Source organism: Phycodurus eques, chromosome 1 (genome assembly GCF_024500275.1).
Source record: "Phycodurus eques isolate BA_2022a chromosome 1, UOR_Pequ_1.1, whole genome shotgun sequence".
NCBI classification, from domain to species: Eukaryota; Metazoa; Chordata; class Actinopteri; order Syngnathiformes; family Syngnathidae; genus Phycodurus; species Phycodurus eques.
Window position 1 is genome coordinate 21,196,660 of NC_084525.1, and position 27,997 is coordinate 21,224,656.

Here is a 27,997-nt window from a genome sequence, read left to right on the forward strand (position 1 = left end):
TTAACAATTAGTGTCCTCAGTTCTCAAACGCTTGAGTGTTGTTAAAAGGTGATGTAACATAGTAGTAAACATGCCTCTGTCCCAGGACAACAATAGTTTATCAGTTTGAACATTAAATAACTTGTATTTGTATTATATTCAGTTGAATACAGGTTGAAAATGATTTGCAAATCATTGTATTCGGTTTTTATTTAAATTTTACAAAACGTCCCAATTTCATCGGAATCAGGGTTTGTTGATGTGGGAATATTGGCCAGCCCAATTGCCCAGATTGGCCTAGCATTGTACCAGCCCGCGCGTCGAGCTGCCGCTGAAGAGAAAAAAAGCTGATTCTTCCACTTCAACCGAGGATTTTCTTGATTCGACAAAGACACAGACTAGTGTACTCCTCTCAATCGACAAGAAATTGTCAATTACACTTGACTTGCTTCGTCAAGAGATCACCAAACTCAGAAAGAGCTAAGAATTCACACAACAGCAAGTGAAAGAATTAAGATTCGATAATGCTGCGCTTCGATCAAACATGATGTCAACGTCAGCGGAACTACAAACTCTTAGACTGGAATATAAAATCATGAATGAAACTACGCTCGGCATTCAATCACGAAGCATGCGCGGCAATCTCATTTTCTGGGGCATTCCAGAATATGCTCCGGAAGATCTCGAGGCGTAGATTAAAAAGTTCATGATGTCCGAGCTCAAGATACAGCAAGATGCAGTCGACAAGATTACTTTTCGCTGTGTTCACCGATTGGGAGGCCCTCGTCCAGGAAACCGACCACGTCCCGTCATTGCAAAGTTTGAACACTTTCAGCAAAACGTGTTTGTGAAATCAAAAGGTCGTAAGATCAAAGGGACTTTGTTTGGAATGAACGACCAGTTCCAATCAATGAGAGGTGTAAAATCTTGTACTCGATTATGAAGAATTACTGTGAGAAAGGCAAACGAGCGTGGCTAGTTGTCGATAAGCTATATGTCGACGGCCAAACGTTTCGTGATGCCAATGTCACGCCCTGGCTCTTCTAGATAAGTACTTCTTTTGATCTGTTGTCGTTATTAATTGTCAAAAGTGTATTGTATTTTGTTTCATTCTTTCCACTTTTGCTTAGACAAACAAAAAAACGGAATCACGCATGTCACCAGCATGAATTCTCACTCCTACCTGTCTGCTTTCCTGCTTTGCTTGTTTCCACACACACTAAACACACAAGTCGTTCAAAACTCTTCTTACGCACTACAAACAACCACCACACAACATATTATCCCATCCATCCATCCATTTTCTGAGCCGCTTCTCCTCACTAGGGTCGCGGGCGTGCAGGAGCATATCCCAGCTGTCATCGGGCAGGAGGCGGGGTACACCCCGAACTGGTTGCCAGCCAATCGCAGGGCACATACGAACAAACAACCATTCACACTCACAGTCACACCTGCGGGCAATTTAGAGTCTCCAATCAATGCATGTTTTTGGGATGTGGGAGGAAACCGGAATGCCCGGAGAAAACCCACGCAGGCACGGGGAGAACATGCAAAGTCCACACAGGCGGGGCTGGGAATTGAACCCGGGTCCTCAGAACTGTGAGGCTGACGCTCTAACCAGTCGTCCACCGTGCCGCCAAGATACAAATTGTTGGCCTTAATTCTAAGTGGTATGTGTGGAGAAAACCAGGCACTGCTCATCACCTGTCCAATACAGTCCCATTCGTGAAGCATGGTGGTGGCAGCAGCATGGTGTGGGGGTATTTTTCAGCTGCAGGGACAGGACGACTGGTTGCAATCAAAGGAAAGATGAAAGCGGCCAAGTACAGGGATATCCTGGATGAAAACCTTCTCCAGAGTCTTCAGGACCTCAGACTGGGCTGAGGGTTTACCTTCCAACAAATCAATGACCCTAAGCACACAGCTAAAACAACAAAGGAGTGACTTCAGAACAACTCTGTGACTGTTCTTGAATGGCCCAGCTAGAGCCCTGACTTAAACCCAATTGACCATCTCTGGAGACACCTGAAAATCCCTGTCCACCAACATTCACCAGCCGACCTGACAGAACTGGAGAGGATCTGCAAGTAGGAATAGCAAAGGATCCCCAAATCCAGGTGTGAAAAACTTGTTGCATAATTCCCTAAAAGACTCTTGGCTGTATTAGCTCAAAAGGGTGCTTCTACTAAATACTGAGCAAAGGGTCTGAATACTTATGGATGTGTGATATTTCAGTTTTTCATTTTTAATAAATCTGCAAACATTTCAACAGAACTGTGAGCGTCAGCCTCACAGTTCTGAGGAACCGGCCAGGTTCAATCCCCGGCCCCGTCTGTGTGGAGTTTGCATGTTCTCCCCGTGCCTGCGTGGGTTTTCTCCGGGCACTCCGGTTTCCTCCCACATCCCAAAAACATGCATTAATTTGAGACTCTAAATTGCCCGTAGGCATGACTGTGTTTGCGAATGGTTGTTTGTTTCTATGTGCCCTGCGATTGGCTGGCAACCAGTTCAGGGTGTACCCTGCCTCCTGCCCGATGACAGCTGGGATAGGCTCCAGCACGCCCGCGACCCTAGTGAGGAGAAGCGGCTCAGAAAATGGATGGATGGATGGATGCCAAACAATCTCCCGAAAACTGTCAAAACAACAACAAAGAATACATAGTACCCAATCTATTTAAAATTATTATACACGCACCCATTATGTCACACTTAACTTTTTTGTTATGGAATGTGAATGGCATTCTATCACAGGCAAAGAGATTTAAGATGATGGATTATATCACTCAATTTAAAACAAAGCTCCTCATATTACAAGAAACGTACCTTATTGAGTCAGAAGAAAAATGGCTCATTGACTCTAATTTCACTCAGGCTATCTGGGCCTTTTATAACAGGAGACAAACAGGAGTCTCAATACTAGTTCCTAAAAGACTACTTTTTACAATAAATAGTTCAGTAGCAGATCCAGAAGCCAATACATAAGTATACAGGCTCCAATATTTAACAAACTTTACACAATTGTCAACGTATACACTCCTAATAAAGATGATCCAGCCTTTTTTCACATGCTTGTTTCACACTTGTTAAACATGTCAGCCAATTCTATAATTACCATAGGAGATGACTTTAACCTTACGCTAAATCCTCTAATAGATCTCTCAAATCTCAAAAATAGCAATCAGCCACAATCCCACAATATACTAGAGCAGTATATGGACGACTTTGGTCTTGTTGACTTATGAAGGCTGAAAAACGGTACAAAAAGAGAATACACATTTTTCTCATCAGTTCACCGCTCTTTCTCAAGAAGAATTGTTTTTCTCTCAAACAATTCGGCAGCTCAAATAATTACCTCCAAACTACATCCAAACATCATCAGGGACCATGAACCAATTTCTCTCAATCTAAAAATTGAGTCAAGTCTGGGACCCCCACCAACATGAGGCTTTAACACGTCCCTATTGAAGGACCCGGATTGTGATTCTTTCGTGAGGAAGGAATGGGACGAGTTTTTAAAATTCAACGACTCCCCAACCATATCCCCATCTCTGCTGTGGGAAACCGGGAAAGCTGTATTGAAAGGTCGAATCATATCATACTCTTCGTACAAGAAAAAAAAAATTAAAATGGAATTGAGGAAAAAATTAAACACCTCACAGAAAAATATGCAATTAATCCGACAGATACACTTAGAAACCAACTTCGAAAGGCAAAACAACAATTAGACGTTATCTTATCAAAAATAACTAATTTTCTCCAACAACAATTAAGATACACTAACTTTGAGTACAATAATGAATCAAGAAAATCTCTTTGCGAACCAAGTTCAGTTTCAATAAAGAAAAGTCATTAATTACAGCCATTCAAAATTCAAACGGCAACTGTACACAGTCACCGCTAGAAATAAATATATATATATATATATATATATATATATATATATTTTACAATTATTATAGCAGCTTATACGCATCTTTAAACAACCGAGATAAAAAAGAAATTGAAACTTTTATTAAGGATCTAAGCATTCCTCAATTAAATACACAAATTAAAGACAGCCTTGATGTTCCTTTAACCATCACAGAATTACATAAAGCATTAAAAAAAAATGCAATCGGGACTAGCGCCTGGCCTGGACGGAATCTCTGTTGAATTTATGAAACGTTTCAGGCCAATACGAGCGCCTCTATTTTTCAGAACAGTCAAGGAGATAAACGATAACGGTCAAATAAGTAGCCATATGAACACAGCTTCAATTAAATTATTACTAAAGTCAGGTAAAGACCCCACTCTCCCAGAAAATTATCAGCCCTTATCACTGATTATTGTAGATATCAAGATTAACTCGAAAATCCTCACAGCGAGACTTGAAAAGGTAATCCCATCGATAATCCACTATGCCACTATAACCAGACAGGCTGTCTGGTCATTCATTCCACAAATAATGTCAGATGTCTGTTAAATTTAATTAAATTTAAAGCATGTCACAGCATAAAAATCTTAATACAATCATCATGTCACTTGACGCAGAGAAAGCTTTCGATAGAGTTAACTGGTCTTTTCTGTTTCCAGTACTTTGCAAATTTGGCTTTGGAGACTCATTTATACATTGGGTAACAACATTTTACAACTCGTCGAAAGCGACAGTCACCACAAATAGGATTACTTCACTAAGTTTTACTTTAAAAAGAGGAACCAGACAAGGATGTCCACTCTCACCAATGCTATTTGCAATATTCATCGAACCTCTTGCTGCCGCTATACGTGGTAATGCTAATATTAAAGGAATCTGCCCGCGAGTGAAAGAACACAAAAGCAGTCTGTATGTTGATGATATTCTTCTTCATTTACAGGAACCCAAGTCTTCTCTTCAGGGAGTCTTCAATCTCATTAAAACATTTTCACAAATATCAGATTACTCTATCAACTGGACAAAATCAAGAATACTCCCAATAATAGTAAACTCATGGACTCCTGCAGATCAAATCCCAGATGACCCCATTCCTGTAGCAAACATTAAGTATTTAGTATTAATATTTAACCAAAATTTACAGAGCTCTAAATTACACACCACTTCTGGAAAAACTCTCATCTGATTTAAGGTGCTGGAATAACTTTCCTATACAACACTACTGGGAGGAATAGCCACAATAAAAATGAAAACCTTACCTCAAATACATTATTTATTATCAATCATTTAATTTAAGCCCACATTTAAATGGTTTCAAACATTAGATTCTGCTGTACTAAATTTGTATTAAAAAATTAAGAAAAATAGAATTAGTCTATCCACTCTTCAGAAAAAGTAAACAGGAGGGAGGCCTAAATGCTCCCAACTTTAAACATTATTATTGAGCTAATCAATTACAATACCTTATCAAATGGTTGCACCACAATGAGGAGTATCATTGTATCACCGCTGGATTGACCTCCCGGAGAGCATTCATGGTGTGATGGTGACTCGCCCATGTTCTGTGGGTGCTGGGGAGGTGCCAGCTGGCGCCTGCCTGGGTCCCCCGCTATGGCTGCTGGTGGGGGCGGTGGGGCCCCCCTGTTACTCATCGGGCCTGGTTCTTCCTCTTCTCGCTGTTCCTTACGTCCCGCTGCGGTCGCCTCTTGCTCTTCTGGCTAGAGTGTGTGTGTGTGTGTGTGTGTGTGTGTGTGTGTGTGTGTGTGTGGAGGGGGGAAGGGTCCTGGGGTTGGTGCTGCGTGGTTGGGTGGGGCAGCCCTCTTCGTCTGTCGTTGTCCTGCCTGATGGGCCCGACCTGCAGGAGCCATGCCTCTTAATCACTGGGTCCCTGCCGCCTCCTTCGGGTGGCCGCTTGTCGGGGTGCCTCGGTGGGGTCGGCGGACCGCCCTGGGTCCCTCGGTGTGGGATGTGTCCCACCGCCGGGCTGCTCTCAGGTGGATTCCTGGGCCCGATCCCGCTTCTCAATTGATTGGATGGGGTCCTCAGCCTCTGCGGTGCAGGCACAGCAATTACGGGACACTTCTGTCAGTCATTGTGCGTGCGAAACTGTGTCAATTCACTTGCATGTGTTCACAGGCACACAGCCCTGGGACTTTTTCGCTGTGTGTGGGCCCACTCACTTATTGCGACAAATAATTCATGAATATGCAAATTGCTTGTGTATCCCATCACTCACATTCACCTCTTATAGACTTTTATCATTTACACAGTCACTCCCACCACACTTCAGTTGTGCAGCCAGGTTCACGACCCTTGTCCTACATGCTTTTTCTCCTGTCCTTGTCGTGTCCTATCTTGTCCTGTCCTTCCCTCACAGGATATAGCACTACTGCCCCATACAACACTCATATCTAAAGTTTCATTGTTCTAGATATGTAATGATTTACTTTTCTCATCTTGTTTACTATTAGTGCTCTGTCTTTTGTCTTCGTCTCTCACTCCCCTCTAGAAACTTTGTTCTGATCGACTGATTCTCAATAAATATCAATTATAATACTAAGAATGGGTTCTTAGTATTATAATTGGCTGCTTAAAACCCCCACTGTGACATAGTAATACTGTTCCGGCATAAAATGGAAACAGATCCTCCATTCTGCTTTACCTAACAGCTGAACAGGACACAAAAAAAAAAAGATTGGCAACGGTCTTGATGGACTCTAAATCTGTTCTGTTGTGTCTCATGATCATAATACATCAATATCTTGTATATTTTTCCCTAGGGTGCCACGACAGACACCGAGGTGAGAAAACAACGCTCAGTTGATTATTTAGGCGAACCAGGAGGCAGGCAAAGAGCCATGAGTGTGGCCAGCATCCTCACCAACACCATGGAAGGTCAGAAGCCTTACCTTTCACAGGTTTCAAATTATGTGAGGGCCAAGTCCCAAACTTCGCTCACACTTCTCATCACATACATCCATCCATTTTCTGAGCCGCTTATCCTCACTAGGGTCACGGGCACGCTTGGAGCCTATCCCAGCTGTCATCGGGCAGGAGGCGGGGTACACCCTGAACTGGTTGCCAGCCAATTGCAGGGCACATACAAACAGACAACCATTCGCACTCACAGTCATGCCTACGGGCAATTTAGAGTCTCCAATTAATGCATGTTTTTGGGATGTGGGAGGAAACCGGAGTGCCCGGAGAAAACCCACGCAGGCACGGGGAGAACATGCAAACTCCACACAGTCGGGGCCGGGGATTGAACCCGGGTCCTCAGAACTGTGAGGCTGACGCTCTAACCAGTCGGCCACCGTGCCGCCTCATCACATACAATGTTAAATAATTGTAAAGGGTCATTTAACTATTAACTAACTAACTGCTATTTTCAAAGCAGAGTTCCCCATATTGCCAACCATTTTAGAGCATTTTGACTCATCTTCCGAGATACACAGAATTAATTAACACTACAATATAAGCATCAAACTTACCAAAAGAGCTATCTTCTCTCACCATCTTTCTTTTTCCATTCTTTAGTAATCACCAGTAGAAAATGGGTTTGTTTTACTAGACTCACCAGTTTCTGACCAAAAAGCGGAAGAAGAAACAGAAAAATGACTCAGTGTTTCCCACAGGACTGGAATCTAAATCTAAATCTGTTAAATTTAAACAAACACTTACTCAATAACTAATAATGAATTAAAACATTCATCCATTATCCAAACCGCTTATACTCACTAAAGTCGTGGATGTGCTGGAGCCTATCCCAGCTATCTTTGGTTGAGAGGCGCAGTACACCCTAAAGTGGTCCCCAGCTAATTGCAGGGCGCATCGAAACAAATAACCATTCGCACTCACATTCACACCTACGAATAATTTAGAGTCTTCAATTAACCTAAGACGCATGTCTAGCACATCCACCTCACAGTTCTGAGGACTCAGGTTCAAATCCGGCCTCACCTGTGTGGAGATCGCATGTTCTCTCCGTGCCTGCGTGCGTTTTCTCCGGGTGCTCCAGTTTCCTCCCACATCTAAAAAACATGCATAGTAGGTTGATTTGAAGATTCTAAATTGTCCGCAGGTGTGTGTGGACTTTGTGTAAAATTGTCAATTTCATGTAAAAAAAAAAAAAAAAACAGACAAACAAACAAAAAAAACACCTTGCTTTTGTCATAGGAGTGTACAGAAAAGGCCCCTCTGACAGCCATTTCTATTTGACCCAGTTTTGTATCCGCTTTGTCCATATGTGGCTAAGACCGCTCCCTTTTCTGTGATTTGTTATATAAATACAGGACCTTTAAATATCTTGTCTTTGAAGTGTATTCAATTGAATATAGGTTTAAAAGGATTTGCAAATCAATGTATTCTGTTTTTATTTACGTTTTACCCAATGTCTCAACTTATATATGTATATGTACAGTGGAACCTTGATATAACGGACTAATAGGGGCGGGACGTTGTCCGATATTGCCAATTTTCTGTTACATTGGAGCACTTTTTTTTTTGAGGCAACCACATTACTATACAGTACAAAATTGTTGCCGAAAACTCCCAGTGCGGTACAAAGTTATTGTAAATAAATATAAAAAAAGCTTAAAAATGTTTGAAAGTTTCACATTTTATCCAAACTTACCACATCCATGTGCTTGCTCATGGTGACATTATTGACGTACAGTACTCATCATAGGAGTGTCGCTTTCATGCAAAGAAGTCCTTACCTGTGTCCTGTATGCGCCACATTTCCCATTACCATGGCAGCCGGTGTCCGGTTGAAAATGCGATTGTCGAAGGAAAAATCTTTGTCACCACAGCCTGGCTCCAACTATGCCCGAGTAGCCAATACATTCTGCTAAATGTGTATGACAACGCACTCGTTTGAAAGTTTTATTTATTTGCTAGGCAGCCATGAGATGCGCAGCTTCCTCCCCGCCCCCTGCCGATTGACTCTCAAGGATTCACTGGTTTTTTTATTGCTATTTTATTGCTTGGAAAGCTAAAAGAAGCTCTTGTCACTGTCCATACCATTAGTACAACCAGGTCCCACACTGTAAAACATTGTGAAGGAGACAAATATGCGGCAAAAAACGAACGATGCGTGTGTGTGTGTCTGTGTGTGTGTGTGTGTGTGTTTGTGTGTGTGCGTGTGTGCGTGCTAATGCCAAATGGACAGAGGGTGTGCCATTTGTTTCGTCACAGCCGAAAATAGCCGATAGTCGAAGATGGGGAGACGCTGGATTCAAAACGCAAACGTCACATTCTGAGTTATATTTATCGATTAAACTGCCATATAATCACCTCAAAATGGCTGTTATGGTTTGTAAATGGCTGTTATGGTTTGTAAATGGGTTCTGGTTGTATCAAGAATTGTTTTTGTCTTTGTGCTCTAACATTTAACATAATATGAGCATACATGGGGGGTTGGGTTAAGGAAAAAAAACAAGGAGTGTGACTCGAATATAAAATGCTTAGTCATTAAATGAGAACTTGATTCTTTTTCAATTATGAAATGCCGTTTTGAGCAATGCTGACTTAGCACATGGCTCGAGTTGAACATCAGTGGCTTTTTTACATGCTGCCCATCATTCAGTCTATGAGCTACGTCATCTATTCTCATGATCGTGACACACGCTAACAACACACTTTCTACTACTTACATGACACAAACACTGTTTATAACATACTGTACATACAGTATACATACTCTGTTCAAGTGTAAGGTGCCTAAATGTGTCCGTGTTGGCATTCCTCACCCATTAATTGGCATGACAAGTCGAGATTCACCCCCTAATCTTTATCTTCTACTCAAAATCTGTGCTGATCTCAAATCCAAAGAGATGCAACACCACCATCTACATTGGTTTACAAACTTCAAATTCACCGACAAGCTGGGCAAGCTCTTCCACGCCTACCCGATGAAAAGCGTACTTGACGTATATGTACGTCTGGTGGCAGTTAATGGTTGGATTCCAGTTCACAGCTTTAATCGTCCATGGCAGTAATTGAAATAATAAGCTGCAGAATATCCATTCATCCATTTTCCTTACTGCTTAACCTCACTAGGGTCGCGGGCCTACTGGAGCCTATCCCAGCTATCTTCGGGCGAGAGGCGGGGTACACCCAGAACTGGTCGGCAGCCAACCCCAGGGCGCATATAGACAAGCACCTATTTGCACTCACATTCACACCAACGGGAAATTTAGAGTCTTCAATTAACCTACCATGCATGTTTTTGGGCTGTGGGAGCACCCACGCGGCACGGGGAGAACATGCAAACTCCACATAGGCTGCACTACTGTGATTTTTACTCCATTTCAATGTCTCCCCTCCAGAGCTTGAAGAGTCGAGGCAGAAATTCCCCCCCTGCTGGTATCGATTTGCCAACACTTGTTTGATCTGGGATTGTTGCCCTACCTGGCTTAAAATTAAGGAGTTTGTTAACCTGGTGGTCATGGACCCATTTGTGGATCTGACTATCACAATTTGCATCGTCCTCAACACCCTTTTTATGGCTATGGAGCATTACCCGATGACGAAAGAATTTAACGATGTCCTTTCTGTTGGAAACCAGGTACCTTGTAACATTTGAACAACCATTAATGCCCTTCTGATGTTCATTCATGTGCAGTATATAACAAATATTCCCCTTTTTTCATAGGTATTTACTGGCATTTTCACAGCAGAGATGTGCCTCAAGGTCATCGCCCTCGACCCTTACTATTACTTCCAGGAGGGCTGGAACATTTTTGACGGCATTATTGTGAGTCTGAGTCTGATGGAGCTGGGATTGGCCAATGTAGAGGGCCTGTCTGTGCTCAGGTCCTTCCGACTGGTAAGGGACGAAGTCGCGTTTTACTTAATGAAAAAAAAAATAAAAGATACCATCCAGTCTACACTATCCATAGTATAATCCCTGTTTTTTGCTATTGTTTTTACAACAGCTGAGGGTATTCAAACTGGCTAAATCCTGGCCAACTCTGAACATGCTGATCAAGATCATTGGTAACTCAGTGGGGGCGCTGGGTAACTTGACCCTGGTGCTCGCTATCATCGTCTTCATCTTTGCCGTGGTGGGCATGCAGCTTTTCGGCAAGAGCTACAAGGAGTTTGTCTGTAACATAAATGATGATTGTCAGCTACCACGCTGGCACATGCATGATTTCTTCCACTCCTTCCTCATCGTGTTCCGAGTGCTGTGTGGAGAGTGGATAGAGACTATGTGGGACTGTATGGAGGTAGCAGGACCGACTATGTGTCTGATTGTCTTCATGATGGTTATGGTCATCGGAAACTTGGTGGTATGCATTGCCTTTTTTTTTTAATATATTAAGTAGCCATGTATGGCCATGTATAAAATTCATGTGAAGGCCTTTATTTTTGGTCAGGTTTTACGTTTTAGTCAGTTGTATATGGAAAGGTATTTTCTAATATATTTCCATAATTACTGCTTATAGCTCAGGAAAATCAAAAACCATTATTTGAAAAATCAAAAAAAATTCTGAAAGTGTACTTTTATGGGTAAGGGCTCCTTTTGCAGAAGTGACTACAGTAAACCCCGAATAGTAATTGACGCGCCACCAAAATGTTTATAATTCCTTGATAATAGTTTAACCCATAAATAGTGTGTGTGTGTGTGGGGGGGGGGGAGTATGTGAACCCTTTGGAATTTCTTAATGTAAAATTTTGCATAAATTGGTCATAAAATGTCTTGGATTTCCATCTAAATCACAAGAACAAACAATGTGAGCCTGCTTAAACTAATACCAGACAAACAATTACCATAATCTCTCGAGTATAATATGCACTGGAGTATAATACACTCTCACAAAATCGCCTTTTCACAGCTGATTTTTCCTTGTACCCATTGGCATAATTTACGGAGGGGACATGGACACTTTTTCAGCAGGCAGTTTTAGTGCCCTTCCTTTTTTTATTTTTTATATTTTAGTAAACGGACATGCGACAAGCACCATGACCACATGGAAATCACCGCCCAATCATAGCCGTTCTTTCATCTAGCCAGAAGTGCTCAACACGTCGGACGCCAAAACTGATTGTGCTCGATTAACACATGCTCATCATGATATTAAAAGAGAGCAAGGAGTCACTCCACAAAGCACAACCTACACTCACGGTTCAGTGAAAACAAAGCAACGTGAGTAAAAAACACAAGTATAATTATGGGGAAATGTCTAACATTACGTTTGACATGTAAATACCGTGCGGCACGGTGGCTGACTGGTAAGAGCGGAGAGTGGAGTTTGCATGTTCTCCCCGTGCCTGCGTGGGTTTTCTCCGGGCACTCCGATTTCTTCCCACATCCCAAAAACATGCATTAATTGGAGACTCTAAATTGCCCGTAGGTGTGCATGTGAGTGCGAATGGTTGTCTGTTTGTATGTGCCCTGCGATTGGCTGGCAACCAGTTCAGGGTGTACCCCGCCTCCTGCCCGATGACAGCTGGGATAGGCTCCAGCACGCCCGCGACCCGAGTGAGGAGAAGCGGCTCAGAAAATGGATGGATGGATGTAAATACCGCAACTACAGTTGAAACCAGAAGTTTATATCCGCTATATAAAAAGACTGTCTGACATGAACGGAGACTAAACTTTTCCTGTTCTAGGTCAATTAGGATGAACAAAATTATTGCTTTTGGCTAAATGCCATAATAATTAGTTTTTTGTTTGTTTGTTTTTAGGCAACTTTTCATTACTTTCTTCAAAGTCAGAAGTTTACCTACATTTCATTGATATTTGACGTTTTGGACATCCTTCCACAAGCTTCTCACAAAAGTTTGCAGGAATTTTGGTCCATTCCTCCTGACAGAATTGGTGTAACGCGGGGAGAACATGCAAATTCCACACAACCGAGGCCGGGATTTGAACCCCGGTCCTCAAAACTCTGAGGCAGGTGGGCTAACCAGTCGCTCACTGTGCGCCATGTTACTTTTGTATTTCCACATAATGTTCTTTCCTCATCATCATCATATCACATCTTATCAGACAGTGAGTTTGAAAAAAAGTGTATTTTTATATAGTGTGTGTAAACATAGGGTTTCAACTGATTTTTCAACTGAAGAAATGCAGCAGAGGTTAGGTTGAATGGGTAAAATTTTGAATAGCGAACCGCGAATAGATGGCGGTTCATTGTATATCATTGTAACGCTGCGTAGCGGTGATCAACGTGTGGCGCTCCTAATGTTATGGACACCCATGTTGCTTTAGTGGCAGTTTGGGTGCCATGTCTGCTCACTTTCTTGTGGAAAAATATATCGACCTTTCCCAGGATATAATTGTTTTTAAGATGTACATATTCTTTAGTTGATATCAGGGGACCTCAATTAATATTTCGAGTGGTCCAGTTCCAGAAAATATTTTCAAGACGAGTTTCAGAACATCAAAATGTATACCATGCATTATTATTCTTTCTGAAATATGTTGTCGTTGCCAACTGTGAAATACAAGAAAATGTTCTCCATTTCATTAGTACAGTAGTACATGATGCCTTGAACTACTAGTTTAATTCATTTCATAAACACTCATAACTCAAAACACTCATATCTGAAATCATCTTTTCCCTTTGAAATGAATGGAAGTGCCAAACATCAGTTCCAGATTCCTCCCAAAAAAATTTTAATTTATTTTTCAGGAAGGAAATAATGCTATAATAGTTAACTTTAGGAAAAAAGAGTAATAACTTAAGAAAATGTAATAAAACGGTTTCAATTCAATTCCTTATGCTGGTTCTTCTGTTTTGCCCAACCTGGCCAATGGGGTGTAGCGGGAAGCAGTATTATATATTCATCAGACGAATGTAGAAGACTCATCACTACTCTGAATGATTCAATAAGCTGCAGTAATACGAGTCATTTTCCGCAGGATAAAGGATATACAGTATGCCTGTGAGTATTGTAATATTGTCTGTCTGTATGTGATCCTCCACTGTTTGTGTTCAAATATTCATTGTTTGAATGGTTAAAACACTGCAACTATCGATGCTATTCCTTATTTTGTGTATGGTGTTTTCCATGTCTTAGCATTAAGCTAGCTAAGATTACTAAGCTTTGCCAAAGGCAAAGTTGTTTGTTTTGTATACATATACATAAAGCACTTTTTTTTGTTTTTGTTTCGTTAGACAATAAAATTCAACTGGGAGAAGCATTAAACAGTTTAAAGCTAACAGCTTATCTGCCAAACTGCTGTTTTACTGTGAAGTGAGTTGAGTTTGCTTCCACCATAAAGTGCTCGTATCTCAAGTTCCCGCTCGTAAATCAAAGCAACAAAAATCATCCGAACGACGGCTAGTATCTCAAAAAAACGCGTCACTCGTATGGCAAGGCACCACTGTATTCCTACAATATTCATTATTGATTATGACATTGAAGGCTTCTATATGATTTCTCATTTGATTTTATGAAGCAGCTCACATGTGTTTGGAGTGCCTTCCTACCCATAAAATGTGTAATTACACAACCAATTTGATCTTTTGTTGTCTGCCTATCTCTGACAATGTGTCTGTAAGCAAGCCACTTATAATGTTGTCAGCTTGTGACACAACACTGGGGCTCATTTAATAAGTTTAAGAAGTGTGTCCAAAGTTGTTAGCATACTGTGAACAGTGCTTTTAAACAAGGCCTCATGAAGTACCTGAAAAGTGAAAAATAAGAGAAGAAAATGTGTATGAGCAATTCAAGTTGTTACATTCTTTCTCAGAGGTGTCAAAAGTATTCACGTTCATTATTCATTATTCAGTATTTCATATGTACATACATTTAAGATTATAATGGAGGTTTAAAAAGACCGGTAAATCCCCTAACAGTTGGAGTGTTTACACTACGCGTTTATTAAAGTAATCTGTTAAGGTTTGGGTCCTATGCTGGACCAGAATCTGCCAATTAAGGACCTTTTGTTCATATGATATAGTTACAGTAGTTTGTACATAGTTTACAGTATATAATTGAAATCTAATCTAGCCCACTTGTTTACAGTCATTTATGTCTTATTTTTCACATTCTTTTTAGGTTCTGAACCTGTTCTTGGCTCTGCTTCTGAGCTCATTCAGCGCTGACAACTTGGCTGCAACTGATGACGACAGCGAGATGAATAACTTGCAAATTGCTGTGGGCCGGATCCAGCGCGGCATTGCCTTTATAAAATCTACTGTTCGACACTTCCTCCAGAGCCTGTTCTTTGGTGGTGGCGGGAAGGGCTCCAACCTGCCTGAAGAGAGCAAACCCCTAGAAGAACTACATAGCAATGGCAAAGGCAACTGCATCACCAATCACACAACAGTGGAAATGACCAAAGACCCTGGCGGGATATACATGACAGCTGAGGGCAACGGGCGTCCTGGAGGAGGCCTGGTCGTTGGGGGCATGATTGAGGCGGATAGCACCGAAAAGTACCCCATAGACGAATGTCACTACATGTCCTTTATTCACAATCCGAGCCTGACAGTCACAGTGCCTATTGCTGTGGGTGAGTCAGACTTTGAGAACCTTAACACAGAAGACTTAAGCAGCGATTCCTCAGATGTGGAGGGCAGCAAAGAGGTAAGATTTAGACTGGCATATTTCCGTCTTGATGAATTGATCTGTTTTGTAGTTTAAAGTTGACTCTGGTGAAGGGTGGTGAATCAACTGAACCACATTTTGCAACTATTCCACCTGTTCAGATTTTCATGAAAAGTTATAACGTACCAAATTATTGTACCATTTATCAGCCCTTTGTGAGCGGGGAACCAACCCAGTCGTACAATATGGTAAGGTATCTGAAACGTTGGTGCTATTGTTGAGGATGTTTGTGTTTCTTATTTACAGGTTGGTACGATGTCACATGATGTATGTTGCAAAAACAGTAGTATACACACCCTTCAGATGAAAGGCAAGCCAGAACACGATTGGTCCGGGTGATGGTTGGAGGGGATTGGGGGGGTTCGGTGCCGTGCTCCAGGGGGCATCAGCAGTAGACTGGATGCAGACGAGCAATAACAAGTTGCAATTTATTTTCTCCGCAGTGGGACTTGAACTGTGACGTTCCCTTTAAAAAGCTGAAGGCGTTATGGATTTGCTACTGCCTCGCCAACTAATGACTTGGATTCACTTTGACGATTACTTTAAAAACAGACCAGCAAGGGCACGTCACTGTGAAACACTACAGATGCTTCTAATTTAATTGAAGGGTGATCTCAGCTTTGTCCCTATGCCGGCGAGAAGCAATCAAATTGAAACTCCATGTAAAATGAAATAAGCTGTTGTTGCCACATTATTTCCCAAATCCTATGTCACTAAAATTCATTCTTAAATCTTACAGAGAAAACTATAATGGCGCTCAATAGCACTTAGACCTCTGCAAAGCACAAACAATCACCAACAGGTTAATCTGACTCATTTGATTGACAAAAATCATTGTGTCCTGCAGGTGATGTGTATTACAAAGTAGAAAATTGCCACACATTCTTCTTTCCACTGCAGCTCCATCTATTGGATCTGGTGGCTCTGGCCCCACTTGTCCTTAGTGTATTTGTCATTCTGGTAACCAGCATAACGTGCTTGGTGGTAACAGGCCTTGATTATGCCACCTACTACTTTAACCATAATTTTATTGGTACAGGTGCTCAGACTCTGCAAATATTGAGAATATTTATCATTACAGATGGTTTGCGCTGTTTATGTATCTCATGCAAGAAAATCCTAACTTAATTCTGAACACAGACGTGAGGTTGAGTGCTGGCTTGGTGCGCATGACTTACTTTGTTTAACTCCCCCCGTTTGTTATTGCAGCCATGTCACAGATGCTCTCAAGGTTTTCAGTGAGAGAAGAACTGTAAGACCACTTTATTGTATCATGGCACTAACCATGAGGACTGCCAATGTCATTTACGAACAGGCATTTTTTTCGTCATACTTTTAATGGACTGCCCATTTTCGTTCTTTGCCTGGTCTTGCCCTCCGCCCCACCGAAAACCCTTTCCTTTATTCCCACCTCTTCCCCATAAAGCAGTACACATATACAATGAAAGTTTTTAGTTTTTCTTCATCTTCTTAATTGGTTTTGAAATGGGACTTGGTCTGCATTTAACAACTGAAAAAGAAGAAGAATTGCAAGAGCAAATAAAACAGAGAGAAATGTATTCCTGTAGTTTATCATGACTCTGATATATGACCCTGATTACCAATGTACTGGTTTATTAATTTATGGATTTATTTTTTTCTGACATCATAAACATAGTTTACCTTAAACGTTGCTGTAGAATTAATTCCATAGGTTGTTTACACAGTACATTTACATGCACTAGGAAACAAAATACTGCATTCAATTGAATGGAAACTTTTAAACAATTTTGCTCAACTTTTTTAAATGTTGGATTAACACACACAGACACTAACACCACTAACACCAATTCACAAGAGAAGAATAACACTGAAAGATAAAGACAAAAAAAAGACAGCTTAAAAACATTTAAAAACAAAGAATATATATAAAAATGAAGATAAGAAACATACAGTGCAAGAAATATCATTTAAAAGTGGACATTCTCTAAAATAATCATAAGCATGAGAAAGAAAGGGGGGGGGGAAAAGAAACGTTTTTAACCTAGATTTTAAAACAATGACACTTGGTGCGGCAGCACGGTGGACGACTGGTTAGAGCGTCAGCCTCACAGTTCTGAGGACCCGGGTTCAATCCCCGTCCCCGCATGTGTGGAGTTTGCATGTTCTCCCCGTGCCTGCGTGGGTTTTCTCCGGGCACTCCGGTTTCCTCCCACATCCCAAAAACATGCATTAATTGGAGACTCTAAATTGCCCGTAGGCATGACTGTGAGTGTGAATGGTTGTTTGTTTGTATGTGCCCTGCGATTGGCTGGCAACCAGTTCAGGGTGTACCCCGCCTCCTGCCCGATGACAGCTGGGATAGGCTCCAGCACGCCCGTGACCCTAGTGAGGAGAAGCGGCTCAGAAAATGGATGGATGGATGGACACTTGGTGCTGACTTGACTTCTGTCGGCAACTTATTCCATTTGTGAGCAGCGTAGCAACTAAACGCTGCTTGCACATGTTTGCTTTGGACTCTATACGCCAGAATTTGACCTGAGTCTGCAGATCTCAGAGCCCTACTGAGTTTATATTGCACTAGCATTTGTTTCATATATTCAGGACCTAAACCATTTAATGATTTATAGACCAGTTGCATAACTTGAAAGTCTATTCTGAAGCTGACTGGGAGCCAGTGTAGAGACTTTAGAATTGGACGAATATGTTCTGACCTCTTTGTTCTCGTCAAAACCCGAGCTGCAGCATTCTGAATGAGTTGCAGATGTTTAATGCCCTTTTGGGGGAGTCCAGTCAGAAGACCATTGCAATAGTCAAGTCCACTTGCGATAAAAGTCTGGATGAGCTTCTCCTGGTCTCTTGGCACATGCAAACCTTCACTCTGAATATGTTCTTCAGCTGGTAGATGGCTGTTTTTGTAATTGATTTGGTATGACTACTGAAAGACAGGTCGGACTCAATCAGCATACCAAGCGACTCCAGGTAATTACTAACAGCAAACCAATTTTTTTAGTACCAAAAACAATTACGTAGGTTTTTTAATAAAATAAAGTTTTGGCTCTTCCAGTTATTTATCTGTTTTAGATAGTGACACAACACCTCAATTGAACTGTGGTCATCTGGAGACACTGCTAGATATACTGTAACTATGTGTCATCTGCACAGCTATGATAGTCAACATTAAGGTTCTCAAGAATTTGACCGAAGGATAGCATATAGAGGGCGGAACAGGAGGGGTGTCATGAACGGAACAGAGGATAGGACCCAAAAATGCACAACTCCAAAACAAATGGACAGTTTCAAAAAGAGAGGTTTAATATATGGGCAGAGGTCGGTACACAGGCAGGCAATCCAAAAAAGGCAACAGTATCCAAAAACGTGAGGCAAAAAGGCGAGGTCGATAATCGGAACAGCGTCTAGCCTTACTGTGAGTCTGTGACGTGGCAACAAGGAATGCTGGAAGGCGACGACAAGGTACAACGAACTGGCGACTAGAAAGAATGAGACACGAGGTTAAATGCAAGGGGTAATTAGGGTGAAGGAGGCACAGGTGGTGAAGATGCTCTCAGGAGCAGGTGTGTACGAGACGGGGAAAACAACAACCGGAACACACACCCATGACAAGGGGTCCAAGAATTGACCCTCGAGGTACCCCATAGGTCATTGCCATTGAATGAGATTGGAAACATCCAATGGTTATGAAATAACTCCTCTTCTCCAGGTAGGACCTGAACCATTTAAGGACTGTTCCATTTAGTCCTACCCACATTTCCAACCTGTTCACCGGTATGTTATGATCTACTGGATAAAACGCCGCACTGAGATCTAACAAGCCAAGAACTGACAAGTTTCAGAGTCAGTGTTCAACCTTATATCATTTAGCACTTTGATAAGAGTTGATTCTCTACTGTGATTTCAGAAACCTGATACCAAATGGTCAAAAAGTCGATTTGAGTTCAGGTAATCACAGAGTTGATTAAAAAACACTTTCTCGACAATCTTGGCTATGAAGGGGAGATTTGAGATGGGTCTTTAGTTTCGTAACATGTTGTTACCCCTCTGTTACTGAAAGAAAAACCCACAGTGGTCACAGAAATAATTTGAATCTGACAAAAGTAATTAAAAAAAAGTCATTAAAATTAACCAATGAAAATCAGACATTGCTTTTGAACTGTGGTTCAACAGAATTATTTTTAAAAAAACCTCAGGAAACAGGCCTGGACAAAAATAATGGTCCCCCATAATGGACTGAAAATAATTTGACCATAGGGACATGTTCAAACAAGGTGTGTCCTCTAATTAGCATCACAGGTGTCTTCAAACGTGTAATCAGTCAGTCGGTCTATTTAAAGGGTGACAAGTAATCACTGTGCTGTTTGGTGACATGGTGGTTACCATATTAACCATGGACCAGAGGAAGCGAAGGAGAGAGTTTTCTCAGGAAATTAGAAAGACAATTATAGACAAGGATGTTATGGGTAAAGGCTATAAGACCATTTCTAAGCAGCTTGATGTTCCTGTGACGATACAGTTGCACATATTATTCAGATATTTAAGATCCACGGGAGTGTAGCCAACCTCCCTGGACGTAGCCGCAGGAGGAAATTTGATGACAAATTGAATAGAGGGAGTATGAGTGGTAACAAAAGAGCCCAGAACAACCTCCAAAGAAATTAAAGGTGAACTCCAAGGTCAAGGTACGTCAGTGTCAGATTGCACCATCTGTCGTTGTCTGAGCCAAAGTGGACTTCATGGGAGACGACCAAGGAGGACACCACTGTTGAAAATAAATCATAAAAAAGGGAGACTGGAATTTGCCAAACTGCACGTTGACAAGCCACAAAGCTTCTGGCCATGTTCATTAGACAGACAATACTGGAACGTTTTGGCAAGGTACATCAGCTCTGTGTTCACGGACACAAAAATGAAGCATACCAAGAAAAGAACACTGTCCCTGCTGTGAAACTTGGAGGGGGTTCTGTTATGTTCTGGGGGCTGCATTGCTGCATCTGGCACAGGGTGTCCTGAATCTGTGCAGGGTACAATGAAATCAACTGGAGCAGTTTGCTCATGAAGAGTGGACCAAAATACCTGCTGAGTGGTGCAGAGGTCTCATTGAAAGTTACAAAAATCATTTGATTGCAGTGATTGCCTCAAAAGGTTGTGCAACAAAATATTAAGTTAATGGTCCCATCATTTTTGTCCAGCCCTGTTTTATCGGTTTGTTTGTTTTTAAATAATTCTGATGAACCACAATTCAAAAGCAATGTCTGATTTTCACTGGTTAATTTTCAATACATTTTTATTTATTATTACCTTTGTCAGTTATTTCTGTGACCACTGTAGGTTTTGCTTTCATGAACAGAGGGGTACCAACAATTTTGTCCACGTGTGTATCAGTAAAATCGGGTGGCGTGGGGCTGTAGGCATTGAAGATGACCTCGCGTCTGAATTTGAAAATCTGTCAAACTGAAAATAACCATATCTGTTTACATAAGGTTGATGCTGCCAGTAATAAATTATTTAATAATCAAAAAATAAAAAATCGAGGGATATATCAGGATCATAAATCAGTGTCATATTTCTTTTTAACTTAAGCGGAATCCTCAGTCTTTTATACATGAAATAAGCTAATGTGATGCCTGTGATAGCTCTGATAATGGAGTGGAAAAGAAACATTTTACGAGGAAGATTATTTTTGATCAAATGTTATAGGATATCAAAAGATGTAACAAGCAGTTAGTGACTGTCAATCACTTTAAGTGTGACTTTGCATAAATCACCCCAATAATCAATCGATAATCTGCATAAAAAACCTTTTGGAATAGTGATCCTCCTGTCAAACAGGCACACAGTGTAGTATAACATGCCAAGCTATCCTGCTACAGATAAAACCATAACCAGACATCACCTCATAGAATCCATAACCCATCGAGGTAAAACGAGTACCAAGGTAGAGTAAGGCAGCATTCTTTCAAAAATCAATGCACATCAGAGAAGCATGTTTCCATCATTCCCATGTCCTATTAGCTGGGTCCCACTGCAATCAGGGCTGCTGCACTGTCTAGGATGACATGTTTCAAAACACCACATGCCTGGAAAAAAATGTCACCTGCATGCAATACTAGGTTTTCTCTATGAAAAATTACAAGACAACTAGCAAGACTGACACGTCTCACATTATCAAGATGCTATATGGTGCATATTTACTTTGTGCCATGTTATGTACTGTAAGTAGGAAAAACATAAAACACCAGACCACATGCTGTCTTATAAACAGTGCACAGTGCTGGTTTTTGCTGGTAAGCTAATGTGGTCATCTATCAACTTCTACACAAACAGAAAAAGCTTAAACACTGCTTTCAAGGAATGGAAACAATGTATTTTCATGTCACTGAGGAAAATTGGTGATCAGAACTTTAGGCGGGTGGATTGTATTTTATGGGGGTAGGGGCATAAGCAGTTAAATAGTTATTTTTATTAGGGGTATTTAAACAAATTAACTGTATACTAATTGATCTGGGGGGTTAATTTCTCAGTAGATGTGAAAATACCGCACGTTTTGCTTGGTAAAATTTCAGGCTTGGATTGATGATGCATTGGAATACTGCATGCACTCTTCCTCAAACTGAGGTCGCATCAAACGTACCCACAGTTGCATTACTGTAGTGTCCAACTATTATATGATTTGAGCCTTCAGATATGCCATACCAAAGCCTGTAGGTACATTTGATCAATGTTGCATGTGATGACAATAAGGAGGATGTTAAAAAGAGTCCAACTCTGTTTTGACAGCGCCTAGCCCGAGGAGAACACTTCAGGACATTTTGTCCTGGAATAACTCTACATTTGCAGTATAACTTTGCACACCTTTCCTTGTCCACGCAGAAGCTCGACACAGAGCCTAAACATCTCAGCTCTTCAGAAGGGAGCACTGTTGATATTCGCCCACCAGGAGATGGGGTTGATTCAGTGGAACTGGAGCCAGAGGAGTCACTGGAGCCAGAGGCCTGCTTTACTGACGGTGAGATGGTGTGATAGATCAAGAAAAAGTGGGACAGAACTGCTCATGCTTTGAGCTGGTCTCTTAAACTCACAGCTGAGTGACAGTGAATAGAAATGCTCATCAGGTTAGAAAGAAAAGTTGTGCATTCCATCCATCCATCCATTTTCTGAGCCGCTTCTCCTCACTAAGGTCGCGGGCGTGCTGGAGCGTATCCCAGCTATCATCGGGCAGGAGGCAGGGTACACCCTGAACTGGTTGCCACCCAATCGCAGGGCACATACAAACAAACAACCATTTGCACTCACAGTCACACCTACGGGCAATTTAGAGTCTCCAATTAATGCATGTTTTTGGGATGTGGGAGGAAACCGGAGTGCCCGGAGAAAACCCACGCAGGCAGGGGGAGAACATGCAAACTCCACACAGGTGGGGCCGGGGATTGAACCCGAGTCCTCAGAACTGTGAGGCTGACGCTCTAACCAGTCGTCCACCGTGCCGCCTTGTGTATTCCTCTTTCTTAATAATTTAAACTGTCATTTTGTCTGACATGTGATTTGCAAATCATTTACAAACTATATTCAATTGAATACATTAAAAAGACAAGATACTTAATATTCAAATTGATGAACGTTAGTTTTTTTTTTTTTTTGTATTCTCTCGTTTTGAATTTGATGCCTGCAACACATTCCCATAAAGCTGGGACAGGGGCAACAAAAGACTGGGAAAGTTAAGGAATGCCCCAAAAACACCTGTTTGGAACATTGCACAGGTGAACAGGTTAATTGGAACCAGGTGAGTGTCATGGTTGGGTACAAAAGGAGCATCTCACAAGCTAGGATGAGGCAAAGTTCACCACTTTATGAACTGCTTGAGTAAATAGTCCAACAATTTAAGAACGTTTCTCAATGTACAATTGCAAAGAAAATTGCAAGGAGATTTCATCATCTAGGGTCCATTATATCATCAAAAGATTCTGAGAATCTGACGAAATCTCTGCACGTAAGCGGCAACACCAAAAACCAACTTCAATTGCCCGTGACCTTTGAGCCCTCAGGCGAAACTGCATTAAAAACCAGCATCACTGTGTAAAGGACTTTGCCATGTGCACTCAGGAACAATTCAGAAAACCATTATCAGTTAACACAATTCATCTCTACATCTACAAATATAAGTAAAAACAACAAAAACAACAGCTTCTCTGGACCCAAGCCCATCTTAGATGGACTGACCCAAAGTGGGAAAGTGTGCTTTGGTCTGACGAGTCCACACACAGTTGTTTTTGGAAATCACGGACCTCTTGTCCTGTGAGTCAAAGAGGAAAAGGACCATCCGGATTATTTATTATCAAAGTTCAAAAGCCAGCATCTGTGATGCAATGAGGGTGTTTTAGTTACCATTAATGCTGAAAGGTACATACAGGTTATGGAACAACATATGCTGCCATCCAAGCAATGTCTTTTTCAGGGACGTCCCTGCTTATTTCAGCAAGACAATGCCAAGCCACATTCTGCATGTGTAACAACACCATGGCTTTGCAGTAAATGAGCGCAAGTACTAGACTGGCCGGCCAGCAGTCCCAACCTATCTCCCAATGAAAATGTGGGGCGCATTATAAAGCGCAAAATACAACAATGGACACCCCAGACTGTGCAGTAACTGAAGTTGTACATAAAGCAAGAATGGGAAAGAATTCCACCTACAAAGCTTCAACAATTAGTTGTCTCAGTTCCCAAATGCTTATTGAGTGTTATTAAAAGGAAAGGTTATGTAACACAGTGGTAAACATGTCTGTCCCAGGTTTTGGGGAACGTGTTGCAGGCATCAAATTCAAAATTTGTGAATCCATCCATCCATCCATTTTCTGTACCACTTATCCTCTCTAGGGTCGCGGGTAGGCTGGAGCCTATCCCAGCTATCCTTGGGCGAGAAGCGGGGTACACCCCGAACTGGTTGCCAGCCAATCGCGGGGCACATAAAAACAACAACCCCTCGCACTCACCTTCACACCTATGGGCATTTTCGAGTCTGAGAACCGGGGTTTGAATCCCGGCCTCACCTGTGTGGAGTTTGCATGTTATCCCTGTGCCTGCGTGGGTTTTCTCCGGGTACTCCGGTTTCCTCCCACATCCCAAAAACATGCATGGTAGGTTGATTGAAGACTCTAAATTGCCCTTAGGTGTGAATGTGTGCGCGAATGGCTGTTTGTTTATATCTGCCCTGCGATTGCAATACAGTACAGTGCAGTACAGAAAATGGATGGATGGATAGTTACTTTCATGATACATGCACAACACATGAGCATTTGCAGTTGTATACACTGTGGTCACTGACACCCATGCAATTCATATCTGTGGTCCTTTTCATTTGTGTTCTTCTCCACATTTGCAGGATGCATAAGCAGATTCCAGTGTTGCGAGGTCAATGAGGAAGCACCCAGGTTTAAGAGTTGGTGGACACTCAGGAAAACCTGTTTTGTAATAGTGGAGCACAACTGGTTTGAATCCTTTATCATATTTATGATCCTGCTCAGCAGTGGCGCACTGGTAAGTTTAAATGCATGCTTGCACGACTCATGCCTTGTAACAAAGATGGTTTGGGCCCTTGTCAGGAATTCTTTGACATGCAGTACCTTGTACTGGACATTATTTTGGATTACCATGGGGGTGTTTACCATCAAATGAGTTGTTTTTGTACCCGTGGCACTTGACCAATACCACATACCTGGGCCTTTCTGAGATGGGAAAAAGTACAATCAGTTACATTGGAGTTTAACATTCGGTCTTTTTGCTAGATGCAGATTTTATCTAGTGGGACAGAAATTCACCTCTACTGTGCCAATACAGACTGTGTACAACATATTTTATAACGAAATGAATTTTATTTATTTATTTATTTTTATAGTGGGGGTTATGTTCCAGACCACCAGAGGTGGGTAGTGTAGCCAAATATTGTACTCAAGTAAGAGTACTGTTACTTTAGAAAAATATAACTCAAGTAAAAGTAAAAAGTAGTGATCCAAATATTTATTTAAATATATATATATATATATATATATATATATATATCCATATATATATATATATATATCCATTCATCCATCCATCCATCCATTTCCTTTACCGCTTCTCCTCACTAGGGTCGTGGGCGTGCTGGAGCCTATCCCAGCTATCTTCGGGCGAAAGGTGGGGTACACCCTGAACTGGTCATATATACGTCCGTGTGTGCGCGAGCGCTACGCTACGAGTTTGGAGTCTTTATAGCGTGTATTGAGTTTTGACATAGCTTGGACAGTGGAGAGAGCGAAGTGTAACGTTTTACAGCTTGAACGGTGGAAGACGTCACTCATTGGTCACGTGAGTTCGAACCTCAGGCAGGACCGCGGAGGATAAATAACTATCATTACTTTAGATATATTAATTAGATTTGTTTCTCAAGAACTGTATTTTTCACCGTTTCTTATTTTATTTAAAGGTGAGGTATTTATTTTTGTTCCAAGAAAGTAGGGTACAATAAACAACCGTAATTTCTGAATAGAAAAATAATAAATTCTCCTGTTCGATAGGAGAATCCTGGTTGCACATGCACTTTCACAGTCCTCTGTCTGCTTAAATTGACAGAAAGACAATGTACCACCTGACATATCATATGATACTACCATTGTGGAAACATTTTACGCACACAGAATGCATTAAAAAATAATGTATTATACACTTTATGGGCGGCACGGTGGAAAACTGGTTAGCACATCTGCCTCGCCATTCTGAGGAACGGGGTGCAAATCCCGGCCTCGCATGTGTGAAGCTTGCATGTTCTCCCCATGCCTGTGTGAGTTTTCTCTGGGTACTCCGGTTTCCTCCTACATCCCAAAAACATGCATACTAGGTTAACTGAAGACTCTAAATTGCCCATAGGTGTGAAGGTGAGTGTGAACGGTTGTTTGTTTATATGTGCCCTGCAATTGGCTGGCGGACAGTTCAGCGTGTACCCCGCCTCTTGCCCGAAGATAGCTGGGATAGGCTCCAGCACGCCTGTGAACCACGTGAGGAGAAGCAGTACAGAAAATCGATGGATCGATAAACTTTATGTTGAGAAATTATTTGGTCGAACATTGTTTTGTAATACATTGTCATTGACAAGAGCCAAAACAGATGCAAAAATGTAATGCATTACACGTGGTGAAGATACAGCTGCCTGTGATTATACACATGGCCAACAGGTGGTTTCGTGTGCACATGACAAACATTAAGAAATTAACCATTACTCGAGCCAATTGGCTGAAGTGTTACGATGCCTCATGAAGCTTCATCCCGCCATCACTATTGTATGTTTTTTGGTTTTTTTTCCCACTTGGGGTTGCCATTCTCACATTCTACACAGCAGTATCTGTGTTGTTGAATGTGCGTGTGCCTTTAAAAGGTGGGCCTGGCCTGTTGAGTGATGTGAAAGTGAGCGAATGAGAATGAGAATGTACAGTTGGCCGGCTGATAACTTGCTAAATTCTTAACCAGTGTGTGTGTAGAGTGACGGCATCAGAAGAATGTCCTTGTGTTTACTGTATTTTGCGGTTGAGAAGCTACTGAAAGAGAACCACCGGCTCTCTCAATCCTCCCGCTATCCTAACCACCTGTTAGGGATTGCAGTTCGTTCTAACTAGCAGAGATCGGCAATATTAAATTAGCTATGTTTACTGTAGACATGTAATTGTATAACTTAAGCGAGTTGTACTTTGCAATCGACACATTGCGGTTTAGCTTCTTTTTTCAAGTATGAAATGATCCCAAACTTTTGACATTCTGTCTTTTCCTCCTGACTCACACTTATTGCTACGTGAGTCTACAGTAACAGTCCATGTGGAAAAACAATCACCGCAAAAACCCACAATATAGCGAATAATCCATGATATGACTACGAATTTAAAAAATCTGTTCTGCACTAAACCTGCAAAATGTGAACTGTGATGTAGCGAGAGAGAACTGTATTGTAATAAATCTAAGCAGCCAGTCCTTTAATTTATCCAAGTATGCGATGGTTTGTTTGAACCGAAATGGAACTAACATAAAGTAGCATATCCTTCTCTAGTGTAATAATGGTAAATAAAGTATAAAGTAATAAAGTATAGTGGTGGGCAAGCCTGGATATTTGGAAACGTACATTCGTACAAACTTTACGAGAAAATTTTATTCTTTATGAATACATATTTTACAGTACACAGGTTAGATGGATAGATCTACTCTTGGTTCTTAGCTAGCACCTCAGTTTCATTCAGTCTTAACTAACACAAAGTGAAATCCTTCCCATTTTAATGTATCTTTTTTTTTTCTTCTTTTTTTTTTACTCATTCTGTGAATTTTGTTTAGGCTTTTGAGGACGTTTATATTGAACAGAGGAAGACCATCAAAACAATGCTGGAGTATGCAGACAAGGTCTTTACTTATGTCTTCATTCTGGAGATGCTGTTGAAGTGGGTGGCCTATGGCTTTGTCAAGTACTTCACCAACGCCTGGTGCTGGCTCGACTTCGTCATTGTTGATGTAAGTACAATATTCAACATACGT

The 27,997-nt window shown here is 41.4% G+C and overlaps 1 protein-coding gene across 1 annotated transcript in view; it reads left to right on the forward strand.

The window, feature by feature from the left end:
- Positions 1-27,997, forward strand: part of scn1lab (sodium channel, voltage-gated, type I like, alpha b) — a 67,177-nt gene that overhangs the window by 31,753 nt on the left and 7,427 nt on the right. Inside the window, exons 13-20 of the mRNA XM_061682681.1 lie at positions 6,670-6,784; positions 10,219-10,457; positions 10,545-10,718; positions 10,828-11,184; positions 14,906-15,436; positions 22,325-22,460; positions 24,831-24,985; positions 27,800-27,973. Coding sequence (XP_061538665.1) covers positions 6,670-6,784; positions 10,219-10,457; positions 10,545-10,718; positions 10,828-11,184; positions 14,906-15,436; positions 22,325-22,460; positions 24,831-24,985; positions 27,800-27,973 — 1,881 coding nt within the window. The remainder of the gene's footprint in view (positions 1-6,669; positions 6,785-10,218; positions 10,458-10,544; positions 10,719-10,827; positions 11,185-14,905; positions 15,437-22,324; positions 22,461-24,830; positions 24,986-27,799; positions 27,974-27,997) is intronic.